Below are 24,585 nucleotides of genomic sequence, written 5' to 3'. Positions count from 1 at the left end.
AAAAGACGTTAACCAGACATAATAACCAAATGCAGCCTGGGTGTGGTGGCTCATACCTGTAATCCCAGCACTTTGGGAGGCCGAGGCGGGTGGATCACGAGGTCAAGAGATCGAGACCATCCTGGTCAACATGGTGAAACCCAGTCTCTACTAAAAATACAAAAAATTAGCTGGGCGTGGTGGCGCATGCCTGTAATCCCAGCTACTCGGGAGGCTGAGGCAGGAGAATTGCCTGAACTCAGGAGGCGGAGGTTGTGGTGAGCCGAGATCACACCATTGCACTCCAGCCTGGGTAACAAGAGCGAAACTCCGTCTCAAAAAAAAAACACACAAAAAAACAAATGCAGTACTTGAAACTTATGAAAGATATTCTTGAGAGCATTGGGGAAATTTTAAAAATTTAAATTAAAAAATTCAACATTATGCGGGGAGTGGTGGCTCAGGCCTATAATCCCAGCACTTTGGGAGGCTGAGACTGGTGGATCACCTAAGGTCAGGAGTTTGAGACCAGTCTGATCAACATGGCAAAATCCCATCTCTACTAAAAATACAAAAAAATTATCCAGGCATGGTGGTGTGTGCCTGTAATCCCAGCTTCTTGGGAGGCTGAGGCAAGATAATTGCTTGAAACCTGGAGGCAGAGGTTGCAATGAGCCGAGATCGTGCCACTGCACTCCAGCCTGGGTGACAGAGCGGGACTTGATCTCAAAATAAATAAATACATAAAAATAAATAAAAACCTAACATTAACTCTTATGAATTAATGTTAACTTTTTAGATGGAATAATGGTATTATGGTTATGCAGAGAATTGTTCTTATTCTTAAGAGATACTTGACGAAGAATTTAGGAATAAAGTATCATAATGTATGCAGTTTACTTTTTTTTGAGACAGTTTAGACAGTTTCGCTGTGTCACTCAGGCTGGAGCTGGAGTGTAGTGGCATGGTCTCGGCTCACTGCAACTTCTGCCTCCTGGGTTCAAGTGATTCTCATGCCTCAGCCTCCCAAGTAGCTGGGATTAAAGGTGTGCACCACCAGCCTGGCTAATTTTTGTATTTTTAGTAGAGATGAGATTTTGCCATGTTGGCCAGGTTGGTCTCAAAACTCCTGGCCTCAAGTGATCCGCCCACCTCAGCCTCCCAAAGTGCTGGGATTACAAATGTGAGCAACTGCGCCTGGCCTGCAATTTACTTTCATATGGTTCTCTAAAAATGCATAAAGGAGGACATAAAATAAGGCCAAATGTGAACATTGGGTGACCACAGATGAAGGGTAAGCAGTGTTCAATATACTGTTTTACAACTCATTTCCTTAGGTTTGTATATTTTCTAATTAAACAGTTACGGGCCAGGCGCAGTGGCTCAAGCCTGTAATCTCAGCACTTTGGGAGGCTGAGGCAGGCGGATCATGTCAGGAGATCGAGACCATTCCGGCCAACATGGTGAAACCCTGTTTCTACTAAAATAGAAAAAATTAGCTTGGTATGGTGGTGGCAGGCACCTGTAATCCCAGCTACTTGGGAGGCTGAGGCAAAAAAAAAAGGAGAGGGCAAACTATAGGATAAATGAGACTTAAGGGACCTGTCAGCCGAATACAATGTGTGGATCTCGTTTGGTCCCTGATGCACACAAACCAATGGGAGGAAGACATTTTTGAAACAAGCAGGGAGCCTAAACACTGATGAAAGTGACTGACGCAATGAAATAGGAAGTGAATGAGGTAAGACTGGCCATATGATGATAACTGGTCATGTGTATATGAGGATTGGTTATATCATTCCATCTACTTTTGCATGCTAGAAAATCACCCTAATAAAAGCTGGGTGTCGAGTTAAAATTACATACCAATGTCCAACTTTCTCAGTGAGCGACTGGCTGAAGAGATATCTAAATATATCTCTATGATTCTAAAGAATTCCACAAAATAATAAGCAAGATTAGTACCTGAGTTTCTCTCATAATAGTGATTTTAAATGAATTTGACGGGGGTTTGTGGGAAGTGAAGGTTACGTGGAAGTAATTGTCTTTCTATTTTTTCCCTTTTCATTCTCTCATTTCCCTAATTCATGAGGCTCCTGACCACCATAAAGATAGAACTGGGGCTTAACCCTCATCACTTCTGAAGCCGATGGAATGGTGCTTATTGCTTTCACTTAAGTCTGAGAATCTCAAGATTGTCTATTTAATCAGTCCTTTATTTAGCTAGTAGAGTTTTTGTTGTCCTGCCTATTCAACATGCTACTACGGCTGCTACTATAGTGCTAATTTAACATTTAGGTGAAGATAAAACGAGTTTTGAAGTCATTCAGGAAAGGCATAGTGGCAAAAAAAAAAAAAAAAAATCCATTAGCACCTTAAAGGTGAAAAACACTGTTATATTTGTCTGCCTGTTTGTTAGGAAGAGTATGGAGGCCACAGACAGATGGTTTTAGGAAATGATGTAGTAAGCTTCCTCCATAGTGGGCCGGGCGCAGTGGCTCACGCCTGTAATCCCAGCACTTTGGGAGGCCGAGGTGGGTGGATCACGAGGTCAAGAGATGGAGACCATCCTGGTCAGCATGGTGAAACCCTGTCTCTACTAAAAAAAAAAATACAAAAAATTAGCTGGGCATGGTGGCCTGTGCCTGTAGTCCCAGCTACTCAGGAGGCTGAGGCGGGAGAATTGCCTGAACTCAGGAGGTAGAGGTTGCGGTGAGCCGAGATCGCGCCATTGCACTCCAGCCTGGGTAACAAGAGCGAAACTCCGTCTCAAAAAAAAAAAAAAGTTATCCTGAACAATTTAACTTTTACTCTAAGGTAAAATTTTGTAATCAAAAACGGCAGTAGTGTTATGTGCTGTTTTCTAGAAGAAAATAAGATTCAAATAAAACAGTGAATTGGACACTCATGCCTTAAAGTCTTTTTAAAGGAAATATTATAAAATGTTAACTTCCAATCAATAATATAAACCACAAAGAGGAAGACAAGAGTAGATAAGTGTGGGTATATAAAAAGAAAAGTTCTGAAAATGTTCAAAAACCAAAACAAAACGTATGAGCAGCAGACTTAATAGGAGAACAAAAGAAATCAGAGTTAAGGGATATCGAATCCGGGACCAGAAAGAAAAAAAAAAAAAACTTGGATTCAGTTACCATGGCTGCTTAACTTAGTCTACAGAGGATAAGGAAAATACATTATACACTATTATTAATCTCTGAACACAAATTTCATTATTTAAATAATATTGATGAAAATAATTGTAAAACTGTATAGTGTTCACACATACAGAATATACATCCCTGAAAATGTATCAGTGCTACCCTTAGATTTTTTTCCTGTCTATATAATAATTGTTTGCATCGGAGGTTGAGATTTGGACTTTGCAGTTTGCGCATTTTTCAAGTCTGTTATTCGACCTGAAAAATGCGCAAACTGCAAAGTCCAAATCTCAACCTCCATGCATTGCTTCATCAAGCCTCCTTTACTTAGCCCTTCCTTTGTGTCACTGGCTTTATCTGTACTAGATTTAAAGTGGCCACATTTTCTTTGCTCTCCCTTCCATCACAAAGCCAACGCAGGCTGCAGTGGCTCACGCCTATAATCCCAGCACTTTGGGAGGCCGAGGCGGGTGGATCACGAGGTCAAGAGATCGAGACCATCCTGGTCAACAAGGTGAAACCCTGTCTCTACTAAAAATACAAAAATTCGCTGGGCATGGTGGTGCGCGCCTGTAATGCCAGGTACTCGGGAGGCCGAGGCAGGAGAATTGCTTGAACCCGGGAGGCGGAGGTTGCGGTTAGTCAAGATCGCGCCATTGCACTCCAGCCTGGGTAACAAGAGTTTTTAAACTTCGTCTCAAAAAAAAAAAAAGGAAGTCAAAACTACTTTCCTCGCCCTTCAGTGTGGGCCAGCAAAGTGACTTGCTTCGACGAGCAGCTTCCTGTCTTGCTCTCGTGAAATACCGCGGTCTGTGAAGAGGCCCGGGTGAGACTCTTTCAGGAAGACAGGCCCTTTGCAGTGAGAGCCAGCACCATGGGACCAGCGAAGGGCCCTGTGTAGGACATTCTGCCCCACGTTGTCAGGTGACGCAGCTGCTGCAGCGACCGACCCGCGCGAGACCCACAGATCGGCCCACCTGAGCCCGGCCCAAATTGCCAGCTCAAAATAAGTTCATCCCCGCACCCACACCAAAGGCTTCCCAGCGTCTGAGGAGATGGCCTTATCCCTTTTGTTATCTGTTCTGCCTGAAACACTCTGCATGTCTTTGATGCTCTTTGCCCCTGACATGGTTTCTAGACCTTGCATTTACTTGCTCACTCTTCTCTGGACTCGTTCAGGATGGCCACATTTCTTTTTAAATTGTGTGCCAGTCACAATTGAAAACAGTGTTTCAAAGATGATTTGCCTCTTTTAACCCTTAGAGTCTAGCTACTTTTCCCTACAGCCCCTTCCCTCCTAACGAGCCCTATGGGCACTCGCTCGCTTCCTCCTCTCTTTCCTGCCCGGCTTCTCAGCTCCTCCCCCAAGAGGCAACAGTTTTCACATCCCTCAGGGACTAAGTCAAACTTGCTGCGCTCCTTTGCATCACTATCCCCAGTTCCCGACCCTTTCAGTGCTTTGCTGGGCCAGCTTTTTCCGCTGTGCACTATGCTGGCTGTGCCAGGTCTGGCTCCTTTGGCTGGGCCATAAATTCCTTAAAAGCAGCTACTTTCTGTACCTTAACGCTTCACCTGGCACATGTTAAGTGCTCAATAAATGTTTAGTGGGTTGGATAATTAACTAATATTCTTTTGGTATTAAAATATATTATCTACCGGCCCGCATTTTCCCACAAGGTGATCAACGGAGACCGGAGGCTGTCAGATTCCCGTTTAAACCAAGATAGTATGTTCCCTGAATTTCCCTGCGTTCATTGAAAAAGAAAATGCATTTTGTTTGGAATTACTTTCTCAGCGGTCTATGCTGCCTTTTTTTTGTTGTTGTTAAGATGGAGTCTTGCTCTGTTGCCCAGGCTGGAGTGCAGTCATGCGATCTCTGCCTCCTGAGTTCAAGCAATTCTCCTGCCTCAGCCTCCCAAGTAGCTGGGATTACAAGCGCCCGCCACCACACCTGGCTAATTTTTGCATTTTTAGTAGAGACGGTGTTTCGCCATGTTGGCCAGGCTGATCTCGAAATCCTGACCTAGTGATCAGTTGCCTTGGCCTCCTAAAGTGTTGGGATTACAGGCATGAGCCACTGCATCCAGCCCTATGTTGCCTTCTTTTTAAATGCTATCAAGCTTCTGAAAAATTCTGGCAAATATTTAGTTACCATTTCTGGAATGTATATTCACTCATTTTTTTAAAAATGGAAGCATTTACTTTAGTTTTGTCTTTCACTGCAAAAGCTCAAGGACTACTTGACATGCACGCTCCAATGTGTTTATTACCATGGCATATAAACAGTCTGCATTGGTAAATTTGGCCTCATTGCTATTATAATAGGACTTTACTTTTGTAAAGTGCCTTACTGGGTACAAAATGTTTTCTCATACCTGACCTCATTTCAGTCTGAGGAGAAGCTCTGTTTAAGAGGTAGGGATAATCATCTGTGTTTCACAGTTAAGAAAACAGAAGCTCCCAAGTCTGTCAGAGCACCTGAAGTGCTTACTCATCTGTGGCTCCAAGGTCTGTTCATCCTGTTCTTCCCGGATTAAAGATCATTCTGCTCCATGGAGAAGACCAACAACAAAAAAGATGCTGAATAGCTTTGCTTTCTCTTTGCATTTCTTGCCTGCCCTTGTCATTCTCCAACCTTTTTACCTCCAGTTAAAAGGTATCTTCTTGGCTGGGAGCAGTGGCTCACGCCTGTAATCCCAGCACTTTAGGAGGCCAAGGTGGGTAGATCATGAGGTCAAGAGATCGAGACCAGCTCAGCCAACATGGTAAAACCTTGTCTCTACTAAAAATACAAAAATTAGACGATGTGGTGGCGCCTGCCTGTAGTCCCAGCTACTCGGGAGGTTGAGGCAGGAGAATCGCTTGATCCCAGGGGTGTGGCGTGGAGGCTGCGGTGAGCTGAGATTGTGCCACTGAACTCCAGCCTGGTGACAGAGCAAGACTCTGTCTCAAAAAAAAAAAAAAAAAAATCTTATTCTGAACACGGGCATGTGACTATATTTTGTTTGTTGGCTGGATTTGTTTTAAAGCTAGTTATGCTGGTGAGGGCTGTAGGAAAAAGAGAAGAAGGCACTGTGCCAGGTGTTTCTCCACATTATTAGACCATTATCATCATCATCTAGCAATACAGGTGACACTGTCCTCAATTTTTACAGATGAGGAAAGGAAGCTCAGAGATATCTCCAGCTCTTACGGAGCATGATATCCTACAGAGCATGATAACCTTCTGCCAAAAGATAGTACCAGTAGATTTCAAGTGGAAACATCTTTCCTTTGAAGTTTTTTTTTTGTACACAACTTAATAAGCATATTCATTTTGTTTTGTTTTTGATTTAAAGGGGAGCTCCATGATGACGTTTCTTTTTGCTGTGGTATTTCCAACTTAGAGTGGTGGAGGGTAGGAAGGTAGGGGATAGGGGCTCTATCTCTTTCCTTCTCCAGTTGTGCTTTTCTCCCATTTGGCTCAGGTCATCATTAAAACATAACCATGTTACCTAATAAAGTAGAGCACATGCATCACTTACCCACAGTTCATACTCTGTCCTTACAGAGAACAGAGCTCCAAGGAAATGGGCCAGCTCAGAGTTTAGGGGGCTGAGGGAAGGGCTGCGGTGTGGGGGTCTGGTACCCATGGTCAGTCTTGGGCAGGGGCACTGGTGCCTGAGAGGAATGGGCACTGGGATTGGTGCCCAGGAGGAAAGTCACCAGGCCCCCAACCTAGCTTTAGTTTCTTCTTGAGTCAGTCCTGGCTGCTGCAGAAGTCAGCAGCAGTGACTGTACCTCTTAGTTTCAAGGACTGGTAGCACACACTGCCACCTCTCAGCCCTCTCCCGCCTCCTGTTAAGGAGTGATGCCTTCTAGAGATAATAAGCATCTCTCTTTTTAAACTGCATTTTAACAACTCCAAACCTGGTGGTCTCATAATTATGAACTGCTAAATGTTAGAGATGTAAGAAAATGTTTTCTGCTGTGACTATACATAATTTTAATAAAATCTCTCTTCACTTTCCAGACAGTTGCAGCATGACTTTCCCAGGGCCCTGATTTTCAGCACGGATGACTTTTTCTTCAGGGAAGATGGTGCCTATGAGTTCAATCCTGACTTCCTGGAGGAAGCTCATGAATGGAACCAAAAAAGAGGTGACAAATTCCTTGCCAAACTCCTGGGAAACCCCAGTGTGCACATAGATTGTGGCTGCTGCAGAATGAATACATTTTATGGAAGGAATTTAACCGAAAGTTCTACCATTTTTTCCCCCCAAAACAGAAGATCAGAGTATAACCTCCTTAGATTCCAGGAGAAAGAAAATTATTGATAGTGGGCTCTGAAATAGGTGGCACTGAAGTTGTCTGAGGAGGAGATGAGGGCATCCTGTAAGAAAAATGACAAATAGGGACTGCGCTCACCCTTCCCTCTGATTGTTGCATGTTGCTCACTGTTATATAACATTGTGTTGCAGCAAGAAAAGCAATGAGGAATGGCATATCCCCCATTATTATTGATAATACCAACCTCCACGCCTGGGAAATGAAGCCTTATGCAGTCATGGTAGGAAGAAGTATCATTCTGAATTTTCAGTTATGGGCATTTTGTGAGAAAGTTGAAGCATCTGTTCTCTCCTCTCTTTCTGATCTTCCATGATTTCATATTTGCTAACAGTAGTTCTCCCATGGAGCAGGTGAAGAGGTTTCATTTTAGTGTTTCTCTGCTGTTCAATGACTGAAATTTGCTGAGATGCCAGTCTCGCTTCAGGATACAATTTAAAAATAGTCCTTGGCAAATGGTCCTTGGTGTGAATTCTTGATAACTTTTCTGTCTCAATTACTCCTAAGGCAAGGCATACAGAGGAGCACCCACTGAAATGTGCAGAGCAATACTGAACTAGATGACGCTCCTAGTGGAGTTACAGGTCACAACAGGACCGTTCTGCCTCTGGTGAGCCGGGGATTTCCACACTGTGTACTGTTGCCGCCTGGGAGTTCCAGGGCAACGGAATATTTTAGTCTAAAAATGGATTTAGGGCCGGGTGTGGTGGCTCATGCCTGTAATCCCAGCACTTTGGGGGGCCGAGTCAGGCGAATCACTTGAGGTCAGGAGTTTGAGACCAGCCTGGCCAACATGGTGAAACCCTGTGTCTAATAAAAATACAAAAATAGCCGGGCGTGGTAGGCGCCTGTAATCCCAGCTACTCGGGAGGCTGAGGCAGGAGAATTGCTTGAACCTGGGAGATAGAGGTTGCAGTGAGCTGAGATCGCACCACTGCACTCCAGCCTGGGCGACAAGAGTGAAACTCCGTCTCAAAGAAAAAAAAAAAATTAAATTAAAAAGTAAAAAAATTTAAAAATTAAATAAAAACAGATTTAGGATTAACACTGTAACCTTATTGAGATGGTAGAATGCAAATATAAATACAAAATAACTCAGCTCTCCATTGTCAGAATAGCAAAGAACAGTATGATGCATGTAACAACAGTGTGTACATTATCCTTCAGTTGTGAAGTCTATTTGGTCTTTTTCCATACATATTCCATCTCTTGTGATAATGTTTTCATTCCCTATTGGGTCTAGAAAGGATGATGGATCCAGAACCATACAGATGGTGCAGGAAGCAGACAGTGGAGTATCCTCCTAGTGTCATGCAGAGTCTCCACCCGGTTAAATTGTGCAGTGAATAGCTCCAGACAGGGATCATGATTTTAGGCTTCTTTTTACATTTGGGTGAACTGGCATACCTACAGGTGTGCTTTTCGCTAATGATACACTCACCAGTTCCACTGATATCCAGATTGTGGGGCTTTGGTGAGTGTAAGGAAGAATGAGCCCCAAACTTGTGGTTACTTCAGTTCATGTGGAGTCTACTTGGGCAGGAAATGAACAGGCAAGGGAAGAGCCAAGTGAATGAAAGCCACCACTTTCAACCAAGTGACAAGTAGCCTAAGGGAAGTCATTTTACTTTTTTGTTTTCTTTTAAGACAGAGTTTCACTCTGTTAGCCAGGCTGGAGTGCAGTGGCATGATCACAGCTCACTACAGCCTCTGCCCCCCAGGTTCAAGCAATTCTCCTGTTTCAGCCACCCGAGCATCTGGAATTATAGGTGCGTGCCACTGTACCTGGCTAGTATTTGTATTTTTAGTGGAGATGGGGATTTGCCATGGTGGCCAGGCTGGTCTCGAACTCCTGAGCTCAAGTACTCCACCCGCCTTGGCCTCCCAAAGTGCTGAGATTACGGGTGTGAGCCACCATACCTGGCCTCATTTTATTTTTTATCTTCTGGATATGTATAATCTTTTTCAGCCATCCTCAGCTATTTAGACTCAGAAATGAGAGGTTTCCAGTTGTGTTATTTAAACCTTTCCCAATTGAGAAGTGCTCATCTAAAGAATGAAGAGGAAACCTTTTTGCTTAGCTCTTTCCACTCTAAATAAACACAATAAATTATAGTGATAATAGAAAATTCAGTTTGAGATAAGGTAGTAGTCAATTTACAAATGCAAATAATATTTTGGTGTTCATATGGAAATTGTAAGAGTTTTCTAAACTCAAGGAAATGGGGCCAAATTGAGCCAAATTGTATAGCATACATTGAGCCAAAACTGTATAGCATAGTGGGGAGAGCTACTTTTGGAGGGAAGATAATGTAAAGTAGGTGACTATCACTTTTATTTCATCAGTTATGTTCCTAAAGTACTCTCACTTTCTAAAGCAAGGAATGAGGAGTAGGACAAGGCATCTGACAAGTAACTCTACAAAAATCCTGTAAGTGACTTTGAGAAGTCACTGAGTTCACTGCTCGTACCTGTGTTCAGGACATTTAAAAATAGCTCAGTCATCTATTTTTAAAGATGTCCAAAACAAAGGACCTTTACAAATTTCCTGCATACTAGATAAAACTGACCACAATTTATCGTTGAGAATTATGAGAGTGGCTACGGATGGGAATGAGACAACTGCATTTCTTATGACAAATTAAGGCATTGGATTGCTCGTAAAACAAAAGGAATTCTAGAAAAGAGCTGTAGTAAATGTTAAATGGCAGCATAAACATTCCCAAACATACATACGATGTCTTCAATGTTTTATGTACTTTTGAAAAATCAGGCACTTGAAAATAACTATGAAGTTATATTCCGAGAACCTGACACTCGCTGGAAATTCAACGTTCAAGAGTTAGCAAGGTACTTCTTTGTTTTTCTAGTTTCTCATTTTGTATCCTGCTATTTTCAGGTATTTCAGACCGAACAAAAGAATCTTTTCAGGCTGGAAATGGACATGGTAGTTTTCAGGCCAGAAATGGTAATTCTTGGAAATTGGTAACTTTGGAAATTATTAACTTTGGAAGACTTAGTTTTGGGTCAGTTTTCTAATATAATACTAAATGCTCAATCTTGGCTTGGACTTAGTCCTTTAAAAGGATGCACTTAACATTCTGCTAAAATGCTTCTTCATTAAGGAACATTTAAAAACAGTTTCGCTGCATGGGACTGCACATGTCAATGGTGTTTTTGCATTTAGGCTAAAGATTTTTAGATGTTGAGCAGCCTGTGGTTCATTCATGATCTAGATGCTGCTTCTAATTTATAAAGCAGTAAATGTTCAAATAATACTAACTTGTTGATTGAATGCATGGGTTCAGATATCACTATCTGTATTATTTGATAATGTCTGTGACTTAAAGTAGCCAGTGAGATAAGAATTTACTTCTTAGGAGTAAGGCTGGTTCCTCTTTTGGTAATAGGCATATAGTGTTTTCACAGTAGATCTGTGGGCTCCTCCATCAGAAATGCCTCAGGTGGTTATTAAAATGCTAGTTCATGGGCCCTCATTTAGTAGTTGGAATCTCTGGTAATTAATCTTTCTAACTATATCCCCAGCTGATTCTTATGCCCACTAGAATTTAAGATTGTTTTAACAAACATCTCCTAGAAGTATATCAGGGACTAATCGACATAAATAGGTGATAGACACATGCATGACATTAACAGGCAGATGTATGATTTTTAAAAAATCTCATGGTGTTCTTTTATGTCTTGAAGCAAGTAATTGAGAGGACCAGAAAAAAGCATTTCTGAAGCTTTAGCGCCTTGCTAGCCTCAGAGTGGTTTGAAGGTGTGCAGGGCAGCATGAAAAACATGAGTGGAGGCTGAAAGATAACTGCTGAACAAGATGCTATACTTCTGCCAGAGCTAAGTCCTGAGAACAGGGACTGCAATATTTGCAATACTTGAGGACTTGTAAAACATAAGTAATTCATTGTGATATTCTGCCTTAACTAAATGCATTTTTTTTCCCATATAGAAGAAACATTCATGGTGTCTCAAGAGAAAAAATACACCGAATGAAAGAACGGTATGAACATGATGTTACCTTTCACAGTGTGCTTCATGCAGAAAAACCAAGCAGAATGAACAGGAGCCAGGACAGGAATCATGCATTGCCTTCCAACAATGCCAGATACTGGAATTCCCACACAGAGTTTCCATACCGGAGGGCTCATGGCGGATTCACAAATGACAGCTCCTATAACAGAAGGGGCGGTTGTCACCATGGAGATTAGAGGCCTATCTTATACCCATACAGGATTTTCCCATCAATTTCTACTTCAGTTTTTATAATTTATTCTTTGTGGCATTTTAGTCAGAGTACCAATTCCAGTGTAAATAGCTGAACTCAAAAGTTTCTGAGCAAAGTCATTACATTATCTTCACCAAAATTTGTTAAAGTGCTTCTATATGCATGATCTGATGCTGGGAATTCTGCAGGTTTGATTAAACAGTCTCTTTCTCTAGGGAAATAATTTGAAACCAAAACTTGAGAACACACCCAAGAACATAATTATTTACATAGGTTCATAGATGAAATAAAATGTTTATATTATATATAAGCTTCAGTACCATTTTCTCTGAAGTGATCTATTTATTTTTTCAGGAAATTCATCTCCATCAAGAAAGTTGGGAAGGTGGAGAGAAGCGGTTGTGGGGGCGGGGGAGGGAGGCAGGAAAAGTTTTAGTGCCATTGCTACTTTGATCATCTATGTATCTAAAAATGTGAGATGTGCGACTCTATGATGATACTGATTTTCCTTTAATATTAGTATGCCAGAAAGTACACATCTAAGGGAACACTGTCCTTCAAAGTAGACACTTTGGGAAGTTATTCCTGTAATTACATATCGTTGTTAAAAATGCTGTCAAATCCTTAAGAGCTATAGGAGCTAGAGGGAAATCAGTGTCATTGCTTAAAGTCACATCTTGTGTTCTTACTACTGCTTTATTTAGCAGGATTATACCTGAATAACTTTTGGCTGTTGTGCTAATAGTGTAAATAAAGTAAGCCTGCCTTCATAAAACACTTTTAAAATGAATAGCTAAATAACTTCTAAAATTATGCCTATTAATGTGTGTAATTAGTTGGCAGCTCAAATGTTTGGGAGTGCAAGAAATTAAGCACCCCAGGATATAGGTCATACAGGGATATAAAAGCCATGCTCATTACAAAATGAGCAGCTGATGTTTTATGTGGCATTATTTAAGACAATAAAGTCCTCATAACTCTGGAATGTCTTCTACTGACGCGGAATTTATGAATCCAAATTAATTTCCGACAGGTTGGAATGAGAGTCAATGTGAGACCAAGACAGACAAGACTGCAGAGGATGTATGCTCTATTTCTTGTTAGCCAACAGCTTCTTTCTAATGTTCTGTGAAAACTTTTAAGTGTCCTATATACTGGTGCTTTTATGGTTATTAAAAATTGTAAATGGTATCACATTTATATGGATTTGTCATTGGATTTTTTGGTTCAACAATAAAAAAATTTAATTACCTAAATGCCAAGAAACTCACCAATATACCAGTTTTTCTGTATGATAGGCTTATTTGCCAGTCTTTTTTTTTAATAAATAGGAAGCATAAAGGTAATGACAAAAGCAATCTTATGATTTACTTGCTTATATGTTTGATCTGCATACGTGACTGTTTTAACATTATTTGACACCACTGAAACCTGCTCAACATCTCCATGACTTCCAGCAACATGAATAATGTTTTCTTCATTAACATTTAAAAAACTGCTATTTCCTTTGAGTAACAGTTTGGCTGACAATATAATAGCAAATCCCAATTAAGCTAAGGTGTTACTAGTTTTGCTAAATTCTACAACTCCAGGCACAACATAATCATCCCCTAATGATCCACTTAATAATGCTCCCATTTTCCAGGCCCAGGTAATCCTGGGTATCTTGGTTGATAGGATGATTGCATAACCAGCTCTCAATATAGATAGCTTGACTCATCTGGGCGAGCTGAGGGGAGAAATGTCAGAGAGCCCAAAGTGGAAATTACCCTCCTGTGATTCCACAAGAGGGTTCAAAGGACCAGATTCAAGCCCTCCTGACTTGGTTGGCTCCCTGCTTTAGGGTTTTTGGTTCATCTGGGTTGAGGGAGTGACCATTATGGAGAAGTGGCTCTGGGTTATCTAACTTTTACAGAGTTCCAGTTTCCTGGCTTATTTAATATCTCTTCTTTCCCTAGCCGATTCCTGAAATATATAGTTTGTAAACCATAAAAATTGATTCAGTGCCATCAACTTTATCCCAAATAGAAGTGATCTGTTTTTCCTTTCAACTCTCATGGCTCCTGATTTGTATAACTCTTTAAACACCCAATATTGACCTGTATTGTGTTCACTGTTTGCATCATTCATAGAGCTGGCAATGCTCTATATGTGCAGTAGTCTCTCATTAAATGATTGCTGAATAAATAACACACATTTTTACCATTTTTCCCTTGTGATACAGTATATATTGACTTTGTCACTTTTGGGGAGATAATATACACATATATTCAAGCTTCATATTTTGTTCATGTAGGCTGGATATTATTTATAGTTTATAAAAAAAAGCATGTGCATTAAATATCTACAATATAATGGGTGTTCTAAATGAGAATAGACAATAGCAGTTTTACCAAGGATTCAAAAAAGAAAAGGTTAAATTCTTATAATTTTTTCTGCTCACCTGAAACCTAAGTTTTATTCCTTGTTCTGGAGTAGATCACTGGGAAATTAGGATGTAAAAACAAAACTGTCTTAGAAATAAAACTTAAGTCACATTAATAAGACTTGCAGAATACTTATGTTACAAAGAGTAGCAAAACAGACATTTTTATTAATGCTTTTTACATTAGAGAAAAATCATGGATCACAGTTATGGAGGAAACAATTTTAAAAAACGATTTATTTTTAACTTTGAACATATTTATAATTAATTTGAAAACATGATATTATATATACATTTAAGACATTAAAACATCTGATTTAAGAACTTCTCCATCCTATCAACTCCTAGTTAGAACTGCTTTGTCCCTTTTCTCTATTAAACATAAGAAAGCAACAGATGAGGCTGGGCGTGGTGGCTCATGCCTATAATCCCAGCACTTTGGGAGGCTGAGGCGGGTGGATCACCTGAGGTCAGGAGTTTGAGACCAGCCTGGCCAACGTGGTAAATAAAACCCAGTTTCTACTAAAAACGTGAGAATTAGCTGGGTGTGGTGGCATGTCCCTGTAATCCCAGCTACTAGGCAGGCTGAGGTGAGAGAATTGCTTAAACCTGGGAGGTGGAGGCTGCAGTGAGCCGAGATCACACCATTCCAGCATGGGCGACAGAGTCAGATTTCATCTCAAAAAACAGATGACAAATGAGAGTATCACCTTAAATTGAACTAATCTTCTGCTTTTGCGGTAAGTTTAAAAGGGCCTAGGCTCTGGGTCTTGTGATAGTGCTAACAATAAAGCAGGCAGAATCAGTGCCAATTTGAAAGCAAGACATTTTCTCAAGTTTGAATTTGGACGACCATTTTGTTGAAAAAAATTAACTATAAAATCTGATTTAAAGTATTTGAATTTTTAATTGAAGTAATTTAATTTCAGAGATCACATTGGAATAGTAAAAAGGAATTAGAATTACATTGAGGGTTCTATTTTTCTTATAATCATGCTGACTTAAGGATGAAGAATTGCTCAAAAGGAAACACCACTCTATCATATTCATCCTGACTCTGGAACAGGATGGAACTCTAGCAGAACCAACATATGCATTAAGGAAAACTATTTCATAGTGAGTTACCTGTAAAAAAAAAAATCCCCTAAAATAGTAGCTAAACTAAAAGGAATTATCTGCATCAAAATAACTGTACTAAGAGACCTCATTTCGCTTAATGACACAATCTAAAAGAAAAGGGTATGTTTATTTCACTTGTAAAATGATACTTGCAGTGATGTAAAGATGTAAAGATTGTTTTCCCCCATTCTTTTTTTTCTTTGTAAATATGGGGGTCTCCCTATGTTGCCCAGGCTGGTCTTGAACTCCTGGCCTGAAGCACTTCTCCCACCACAGCTTCTCAAAGTGTTGGGATGATAGGCGTGAGCCACTGAGTTCAGGTAATTTTTCTTGATTAGTTAATAAGGTACATTCAATTTTAAGATATGCAACTGAAATAAAAGTATACCAATACAGAATCAAGCAAAGAACATATGATACACAAACACTTAGCTGAAAGTAATTTCTTTTCTCATTGTGCAACATAAGTACTAATGTGTGGTTTGAAACTATATTCCAGTCTTACTAACTGGAAAGGTTAAGTGTCAATAATTTATTGTCACATTTGCAAATGCTTAGATTTATTTTTCAGTTGTACTTGTGTCCTGCATATCATTCTCACATTCTTCTGTACCGGCCCGGGAACTCTCCTGTTCTTTGATCAGAGATGTAGTAGAACATCTTTTCAGTCTGAGACAATCTTTTGAACTGGTGGGAGCAGTCCTAGTGAATTCACTGACAGATATAAATTGTTTTTCTCCTATTGAACCAGACAAAAGAGCTTGGGTATTTATTAATGCAAGTTCTTCGTCAGCTATTGAATTACTTTCCAAAAGAGAAATTTCATTGAATTTTTTAAATGGAGTCACCTGTGGAGAATTCAATTCTTTTTTCTTTATAGGTGTTTCGTATTTGGTGCCACAACTCCTTGGTGGTTGAAATGCCTTCTGTGCAGCTGGAGAAACAAATGTACAAATGGGACTAACAGGTGGAGGTAAAGGCAGTCTACTCAAGAAATCCAAGGCTCTTCTCTTTTTGCAGCTTTTTTGGTCATCAATCTCTTTCTCCCCTTTACAAGACTTTGAAGTCATTTGGGCTGGTACAGGTGTGGAAACAGACTTACTTTTGGGCATACGAAGTGATAACGGACTTTGATAATTTATATCACAATTAGGAGAAGACATCTGTTAAAAAAAATTAAGTAGCCTATCATAATTATATACTAACATAAAAAACTAAATCACAGTAACTTTTCATTGAAAATATTTAAGCACGCAAATATCAAACACAGTCTCTATCCCCTGATTGCTAACAAGTTAGATAATTTCAGTTCATATTATTCCTATTCTAGAAGGAAATAATTTTGCATAAGAGCATATACAATGATATGAAAAGAAAGGAAGATGAAGAGTAATCATAGTAAAAAAGGAGGTAGGGTCAGATCTCATGAGACTTAAAAATTTAAATTAAAAATAAAAAAAAGGAGGTAAGGGATGTCAACTTAAGCTTTAATCTTTTTTATTCTTAACAGGTTAAAAAAAGATAAACATTTTAAATCCATCTTTTTTTTTTTTTTTTTTTTGAGACGGAGTTTTGCTCTTGTTACCCAGGCTGGAGTGCAATGGCGTGATCTCGGCTCACCGCAACATCCTCCTCCTGGGTTCAGGCAATTCTCCTGCCTCAGCCTCCTGAGTAGCTGGGATTACAGGCACGTGCCACCATGCCCAGCTAATTTTTTGTATTTTTTAGTAGAGATGGGGTTTCACTATGTTGACCAGGATAGTCTCGATCTCTTGACCTCGTGATCCACCCGCCTCGGCCTCCCAAAGTGCTGGGATTACAGGCTTGAGCCACTGCGCCCGGCCTGAAGCCATCTTAAGAACACACACTACCTGGGTTCTAATACTTACTTTTCTAGCTTTGGGACCTTATTAGGCAATTGCTTAACCTCTCTCTATGCCAAAGTCTCCTCATCTATAAAATGAGCATAATACAGTAAAGTCCTCACTTAGTGTCACTGATATGTTCTTGGAAACTGTGACTTTGAGTCAAACAATGTATAGCAGGTGTCTGAGCAATGTCATTTCCTTCAACATCATTTTGTTAGAACACTGATGAGAAAAGAATATGATTTTGTTATACATCACTTCCCTTAAGATCAGTTTCCAAAAACCTATTGACAATGTTAAGTGAGGGCTTAGGTTTTATCTCATAGGGTTGTTAGGAGGATTAAATGAGTAAATATAGATACATTTAGCAAATGTTAGCTATTTAAGAATGCGCTATTAGCCAGGATTAAAGACTTCAGCTTGATTTGCATCTACTCTGATTTAACCACTTAAACAGCTTAGAAGCAACCCTCATTGCATGGAACACTAAAAGAAATAGGCAAAAAACACTTTTCAATCACATGTAAATGAAAGCACCTGATTGGAAAGTTTGCACCCAAAGTTTCATATCTTTCTTCAATAAACAGAATTTCTAAATAGCCTATACTTACAGGAGCCACATAACAACCACATTTTCTAATTAAGTTTAATTACATTTTATCATGTTTACTAGGTATACTACAGAATATACAATGGCCTCCATATATAATATTTATAATATTACTTAGATTTACATTAACTTACCAGAAGCTTATTTCCTGCAGGAAGAATGATTTGAGCAGTGTGTGGCTCTGAATTATAGTCTTTAGTTGGGGTGGACCACTTGGGATCATTTGCTTGTAGTATATGCATAAGCTTGTTTTCTGCTTCATTGCAAAATATGTCAATATTCTAAGAACACAGTGGAAAAGCTGCTTTATAAATTGCAAACACAAATATTTATGTTTCTGAAAGTATTTCCTTTAAAAGCAGAAATGAAAAGTTCAGACCAAGAATGAATGAGACACCCAAAATGTGACACCAGCTGTCAAACATGCTGATGCAAAATTACAAAACCATTATCAGTGATTTCGGGGAATCTAGTTGATAGGGAGAGGGGAAGAGAGAAAAAGTGTGTGTGTATGAAGGAAAGAGATCTCTCCAGCCATTTAGTTTAATCAGCAAGCTGTCATATGATACTGAATTGAAGCAAGATTGGGGCTCAAGTCCCAGCCCTATTTACTACTTAACAGCTGGGAATCATCTCACATCTATAAAGCTATTTCTTTTTTTTTTTTGAGATGGAGTTCACTCTTGTTACCCAGGCTGGAGTGCAATGGCACAATCTCAGCTCACTGCAACCTCTGCCTCCTGGGTTCAAGCAATTCTCCTGCCTCAGCCTCCCGAGTAGCTGGGACTACAGGCGTGCGCCACCATGCCCAGCTAATTTTTGTATATTTAGTAGAGACGGGGTTTGACCTTGTTGACCAGGATGGTCTCGATCTCTTGACCTCGTGATTCACCCGCCTTGGCCTCCCAAAGTGCTGGGATTATAGGTGTGAGCCACCACGCCTGGCCGAAAGGTACTTCTTAAGTTAGTGAAAAGAGAGAATTGCCTCACCTACCCCTTGTCTGTTCCAAAAATTAATTGAATAATGTATAGGTTAAACTACATGAAACTGTTATTTGATAAGTCACAACTGGTCAAATATCAGCAGTTTCATATGGTTTAACGTAATTCATGACAGTATTTTGTAAAACTTTAAAATGCTAAGTAAATGGCAGTTGTCTCTATAGCAGGATTAGTGAACTGCCTTTGAACATGTCTCAGAGAAAATGTGGGGTATAGGCCAGGCTCGGTGGCTCATGCCTATAAACCCAGCACTTTGGGAGGCCGAGGTGGGTAGATTGCTTGAGGCCAGGAGTTCGAAACCAGACCGTCCAACGTGGTGAAACTGTGTCTCTACTAAAAATACAAAAATTAGCTGGGCATGGTGGCATGCACCTGTAGTCCCAGCTACTTGGGAGGCTGAGGCATGCTTGAGCCCAGGAGGCAGAGACTGCAATAGGCTGAGATTGCACTACTGCACTCCAGCCTGGGGATAACAGAGCAAGACTCTGTCTCCAAAAAAAAAAGAAAGAAAAAGAAAATCTGGGGTGTAAACAGTAGATACACTATATGGGAGCTAAATAATGAATACAACTCCCACCCCTAATTTAGAAACTAGATATAGAAGAGCGTTATTCACTATACATAGTCTTTAGGTAAACTACTAACACAGCTTTCTTTAAACAGCTAGCTACTCTAATGCTTTTAAAATATATTTTTATATCAATTCTGAATAACACACATTTCAAATACTAAACTATAGAATTAAGAGGCTTATTTTTTGTGAATTCTTCCCTAGTTACCAATTCACGAAATCTAAAATTTTGCTGGGAAGCAGCATTGGATAGCAGTTCCTAGTTAGGGTTCTGCATTCAGATGGCCGAAACAGGAATCCTAGTTTTACTAACTGGCATTTGACCTAAGGCAAGTCATTTAGCCTGTTTCTCACTGATAAAATAGAAAAACAGTTCCCTACCTCATAGGGTTGTGAGAGAATTTAATCAGAAGTTAGAACAAGGTCTGACACATAAGTACTCAATAACACCAGCTAATATTATATAATGTATATACAGATTTAAGCAGAAAATGCATACATGATCTAAGGACAATAATTTCAGTGTCTCCTATTTGAGATGAATTCAAATCAAAGAGATACAGTCTGTGTAAATCGGAGTTTAAACTTGTAGTCTCCATATTCTTAACTAATCCCACTGGCAACTGCTGCAAGCCACGGGTAACTCATATTATTCTTGTCACCAACTTCCAGTTTGCTTACATAGTCTATATTTCTGGACATCTTTTTCACCATTTCTCCTAACTCATTTCTCTTCAAGTCATTCTTCTCTTTCTGTTTGCTGTCATTTCCCCATTCCCCTATCTCCTGAGGTTTATGGGCAATTAATAAATACATGATGAAACTTTACCTCACATACTACGTCAGCTATTCAATTTGTATAAAAGCTATTTCCTTGATACTTGATTGTCAAAACAGAAAAATACTGTAATGTTGGAAAGTAACCTTACCTCAACAGTATTTTTCAAATTGTTGAATGTCTCTTGAAAGTGGCCTTGTTTTGGACTAGCAGAAAACACAGAAAAATCACCAGCAAATAAAGTAGGAAGTCCTGATTTGGATTCTGGTCGCCACTGGAGGTTGCTTGCAGCGATTAACATATGAGGTTTAATAATGTCTTCATTAAGATCTATCCAAAATTTTATTGCCAATAAATTATGACATTCGTCTGACAAATAGACCAAAGGAGCAAGTCCTAGAATAAAAAAAAAAAAGAATGTTATCATTATAGATGTGTTAGATAAATTTTAAGATGCAAGGAACCTCTAACGTGCCTATTTATTTTGGTATATGCTAATAGTAAAAGCAAATCAAAATAGCTGAATTTGGTGAAAGCTCAGGTTTTCCAAAATGACCTACTACTTACAGTGCTAAAATTTCAATACCAATATGACAATGCATTCTTTTACTGAGGTCATGTGGAAGCAGGTATTTGTATACATCACTGATTTGTTCAACCTTTCTGGAGATAAATTCGGCAATACCTAACAAAGCTACATATGCATTTACCTTTCCACCTAGTAATCCCATTTCTTCTACTCCACTCTGAAGATAGACCTCTAGTAATAGTAAAATACACATGAACATAAGGTTCATGAAAACACCTGTGAACAAGGGTACTCACTTAAAAAATATAATTATAAAATATTGGAAGCCGCTTTTATTAGCTCATATACAGGATACAGTCAGATAAACAATGGTACATCTAAACAGTGGTGTACCACATAGCTATAAAAAAGAGTGAGGACGATTTCTATGAACTGATTTCCAGGATATGGTGTTAAGTGAAAAAAAAAGCATAAAAGAAAGGCTAGAGTAGGTTCCCCTTCTTATAAGAAAGAAGGGGATATAAGAAAATATACATGTATCTGTTCATTTGGGCAAAAGAAATACAGGAAGGATAAACCAGAAACTAAAGGAACAGGGTGGGGAAGGAGGATTAAGATTGGGACTGCAGGGATAAGGAGGAAGTGACATTAAGTACATCTTTTCGTAGAGGTCTGTCTCCAAGAACCACAGTGATATTTCACACACCCTTCACATACCCAACAAACCTACCAACAAACAAATTCAACTAGATATGAGACATGAGGGAATCCAAAATGGACAACAAACATTTCCCACCTCTGTCTGCTGAGAGGGCCTGGCAGTACTGATCCTCCACAGCAAAATAATGAGCATATCTAACAACCAGATCTTAGATCTAAACACCATTTTCTACTAAAAAAGGAGACAAGAGAAATGGCTGATTCAAAGACTGGGGAAGGGAATATACAAGATGAACCTGGAACATCTTGTGATGCCAAAAAATAAGGAAGTGTATCTAGAAGACACTATCTTCTCAGCCCAAAATCTCCTGAAACTGATAAGCAACTTCAGCAAAGTCTCAGGATACAAAATCAATGTGCAAAAATCACAAGCATTCCTATACACCAATAACAGACTTAGAGCCAAATCAAGAACGAACTGCCATTCACAATTGCTACAAAGAGAATAAAATACCTAGGAATACAACTAACAAGGAACGTAAAGGACCTCTTCAAGGAGAACTACAAACCACTGCTCAATGAAATAAGAGAGGACACAAACAGATGGAGAAACATTCCATGTTCATGGTTAGGAAGAATCAATATGGTGAAAATGGCTATACCGCCCAAAGTATAGATTCAATGCTATCCCCATCAAGCTACCAATGATCTTCTTCACAGAACTGGAAAAAACCACCTTAAACTTTATATGGAACCAAAAGAGAGCCCGCATAGCCAAGTCAATTCTAAGCAAAAAGAACACAGTGGGAGGCATCACACTACCAGACTTCAAACTATACTACAGTAATCAAAACAGCATGGTACTGGTACCAAAACAGAGATATAGACCAATAGAACAGAACAGAGGGCTCAGAGGCAACACAACATATCTACAACCATCTGATCTTTGACAAACTTGACAAAAACAAGCAATGAGGAAAGGATTCCCTGTTTAATAAATGGTGTTGGGAAAACTGGCTAGCTATGTACAGAAAGCAGAAACTGGACCCCTTCCTGACACATTACATTAAAATTAACTCCAGACAGATTAAAGACTTAAACATAAGACATGGCACCAGAAAAACCCTAGAATAAAATCTAGGCAAAACCATCCAGGACATAGGAGTAGGCAAGGACTTCATGACCAAAACACCAAATGCATTGGCAACAAAAGCCAAAATAGACAAATGGGACCTAATCAAACTCCACAGCTTCTGCACGGCAAAAGAAACAGTCATTAGAGTGAATTGGCAACCAACAGAATAGGAAAAAATTTTTGCAGTTTACCCATCTGACAAAGGGCTGATACCCAGAATTTACAAAGAACTAAAACAGATTTACAAGAACGAAACAAACAAACCCATTCAAAAGTGGGCAAAGGATATGAACAGAGAATTTACAAAAGAAGACATATATGAGGCCAAAAACATGAAAAAATGCTCATCATCCCTGGTCATTAGAGAAATGCAAATCAAAACCACATTGAGATACCATCTCACGCCAGTTAGAATGGCGATCATTAAAAAATCTGGAGACAACAGATGCTGGAGAGGATGTGGAGAAATAGGAACACTTTTACACTGCTGGTGGGAGTGTAAATTAGTTCAACCATTGTGGAAGACAGTGTGGCGATTCCTCAAGGACCTAGAAATAGAAATTCCCTTTGACCCAGCAATCCCATTATTGGGTATATATCCAGAGGATTATAAATCGTTCTACTATAGGACACATGCACACGAATGTTCACTGCAGCACTGTTTACAATAGCAAAGACCTGGAACCAACTCAAATGCCCATCAATGATAGACTGGACTGGGAAAATGTGGCATATATACACCATGGAATATTATGCAGCCATCAAAAACGATGAGTTCGTGTCCTTTGTAGGGACATGGATGAACCTCGAGACCATTATTCTCAGCAAACTGACACAAGAACAGAAAATACCTCGAGACCATTATTCTCAGCAAACTGACACAAGAACAGAAAATGAAATACCACATGTGGTATTTCACCCACTCACAGGTGGGTGTTGAACAATGAGAACACATGGACACAGGTAGGGGAGCACTACACACTGAGGTCTGTTGGGGGAAATGCGGGGGGACAGCGGGGGGTGGGGAACTGGGGAGAGATAGCATGGGGAGAAATGCCAGATATAGGTGAAGGGGAGGAAGGCAGCAAATCACACTGCCACGTGTGTAACTATGCAACTATCTTGCATGTTCTTCACACGTACCCCAAAACCTAAAATGCAATTAAAAAAAAAAGAAAAAAATAAGGAAGTGTTCAAAAAATGAAGAAAGCTTTTTGAAAGAACACAGGAGTCCATGTGAAAAAGCTCCTAATGTCCAAAACTTTAAAAAAAAAATGCTTAACAATAAAATAATGAAGGTACTAAATTTTAACCTGCAGAATAAAATAAATGTTAACTCTAGACTGACAATAAATAACCAAATAAATACACTGGAGGAAAGGACATAGCTTTTCCTTACAGAATTCCAATGAATTCCAATTAATGTAGAATAAAGGGGGAAAAATCATAATTAGGCTAATACCACAGTAATAACTGTCGAAATCAAAATCAACTGATGAATGCTAAATTAATTTTGATGTGAAACAGGATTCGCAGTCTCAAAGAATCTCCCCCAAGATATTTATTAACTACAAAGAAAAAGGAAGTTATTTTACAGAGGTAAACCCAGCAGATACCACCTCAACCAAGTGATTAAGAGCAACATCATTAACCCCTTGATATGATATACAAGAAGGACACATCACCACTTCAGTGGTAGTCTTGCCAGAAATGCCTAACTTTATCCTAGTCATGAGAAAACATCAGACGAACTCAAACTGAGGGGAATGCTACGAAATAATTGATCATTCTATTCAAAAACATGATCATGAAAAAGAAGACAGGATTTGTTAAAGATTGGTAGAAAACAGAGAAAAAAAAATGACTAAATGCAATGTGGGATCCCAGAATAAAAAAGGAGAAACAGTGTAAAATACCTTAAACTCAAATACATTTTCAAATACATCTATAGTATGGGTAATAATCATACCACTATTAACTTCCTGATTCTAATTGTGCTATGGTTATGCAAGATGTTAACATCAGGGGAAGCTAGGTGAGGAATATTTGGAAACTCCATGATTTCTGCAACTTTTTAAAGGTCTGAAATTAGTTCAAAATAAAGAGTCATAATTTTATTTTATTTTATTTTTTTGAGAAGGAGTTTCGCTCTTGTTACCCAGGCTGGAGTGCAATGGCA

The 24,585-nt window shown here is 39.4% G+C and overlaps 2 protein-coding genes across 7 annotated transcripts in view; one reads left to right on the top strand and one right to left on the bottom strand.

Moving 5' to 3' along the window:
- The window catches only part of N4BP2L1 (NEDD4 binding protein 2 like 1), a 29,815-nt gene extending 17,983 nt beyond the window's left edge, over positions 1-11,832 (top strand). The window contains 4 exon segments of the mRNA XM_035303387.3: positions 7,150-7,277; positions 7,598-7,686; positions 10,237-10,313; positions 11,434-11,832. Coding sequence (XP_035159278.1) covers positions 7,150-7,277; positions 7,598-7,686; positions 10,237-10,313; positions 11,434-11,692 — 553 coding nt within the window. The 3' untranslated portion in view covers positions 11,693-11,832.
- A 778-nt stretch (positions 11,833-12,610) lies between these two features.
- BRCA2 (BRCA2 DNA repair associated) overlaps positions 12,611-24,585 on the bottom strand; it is a 99,757-nt gene continuing 87,782 nt past the window's right edge. For 5 of the 6 annotated variants that reach the window (XM_002748959.7, XM_017973028.5, XM_035303369.3 and 2 more), the window contains 3 exons: positions 20,234-20,478; positions 17,866-18,012; positions 12,611-16,416 (listed from right to left, as the gene is read on the bottom strand). In XM_002748959.7, coding sequence (XP_002749005.4) covers positions 15,814-16,416; positions 17,866-18,012; positions 20,234-20,478 — 995 coding nt within the window. In that variant the 3' untranslated portion in view covers positions 12,611-15,813. The remainder of the gene's footprint in view (positions 16,417-17,865; positions 18,013-20,233; positions 20,479-24,585) is intronic. The other variant, XM_035303372.3, reaches the window with a different exon arrangement.

The sequence above is a fragment of the Callithrix jacchus genome, chromosome 5 (genome assembly GCF_049354715.1).
Source record: "Callithrix jacchus isolate 240 chromosome 5, calJac240_pri, whole genome shotgun sequence".
Taxonomy (NCBI): domain Eukaryota; kingdom Metazoa; phylum Chordata; class Mammalia; order Primates; family Cebidae; genus Callithrix; species Callithrix jacchus.
This window is presented reverse-complemented; position numbering and strand designations above follow the sequence as displayed.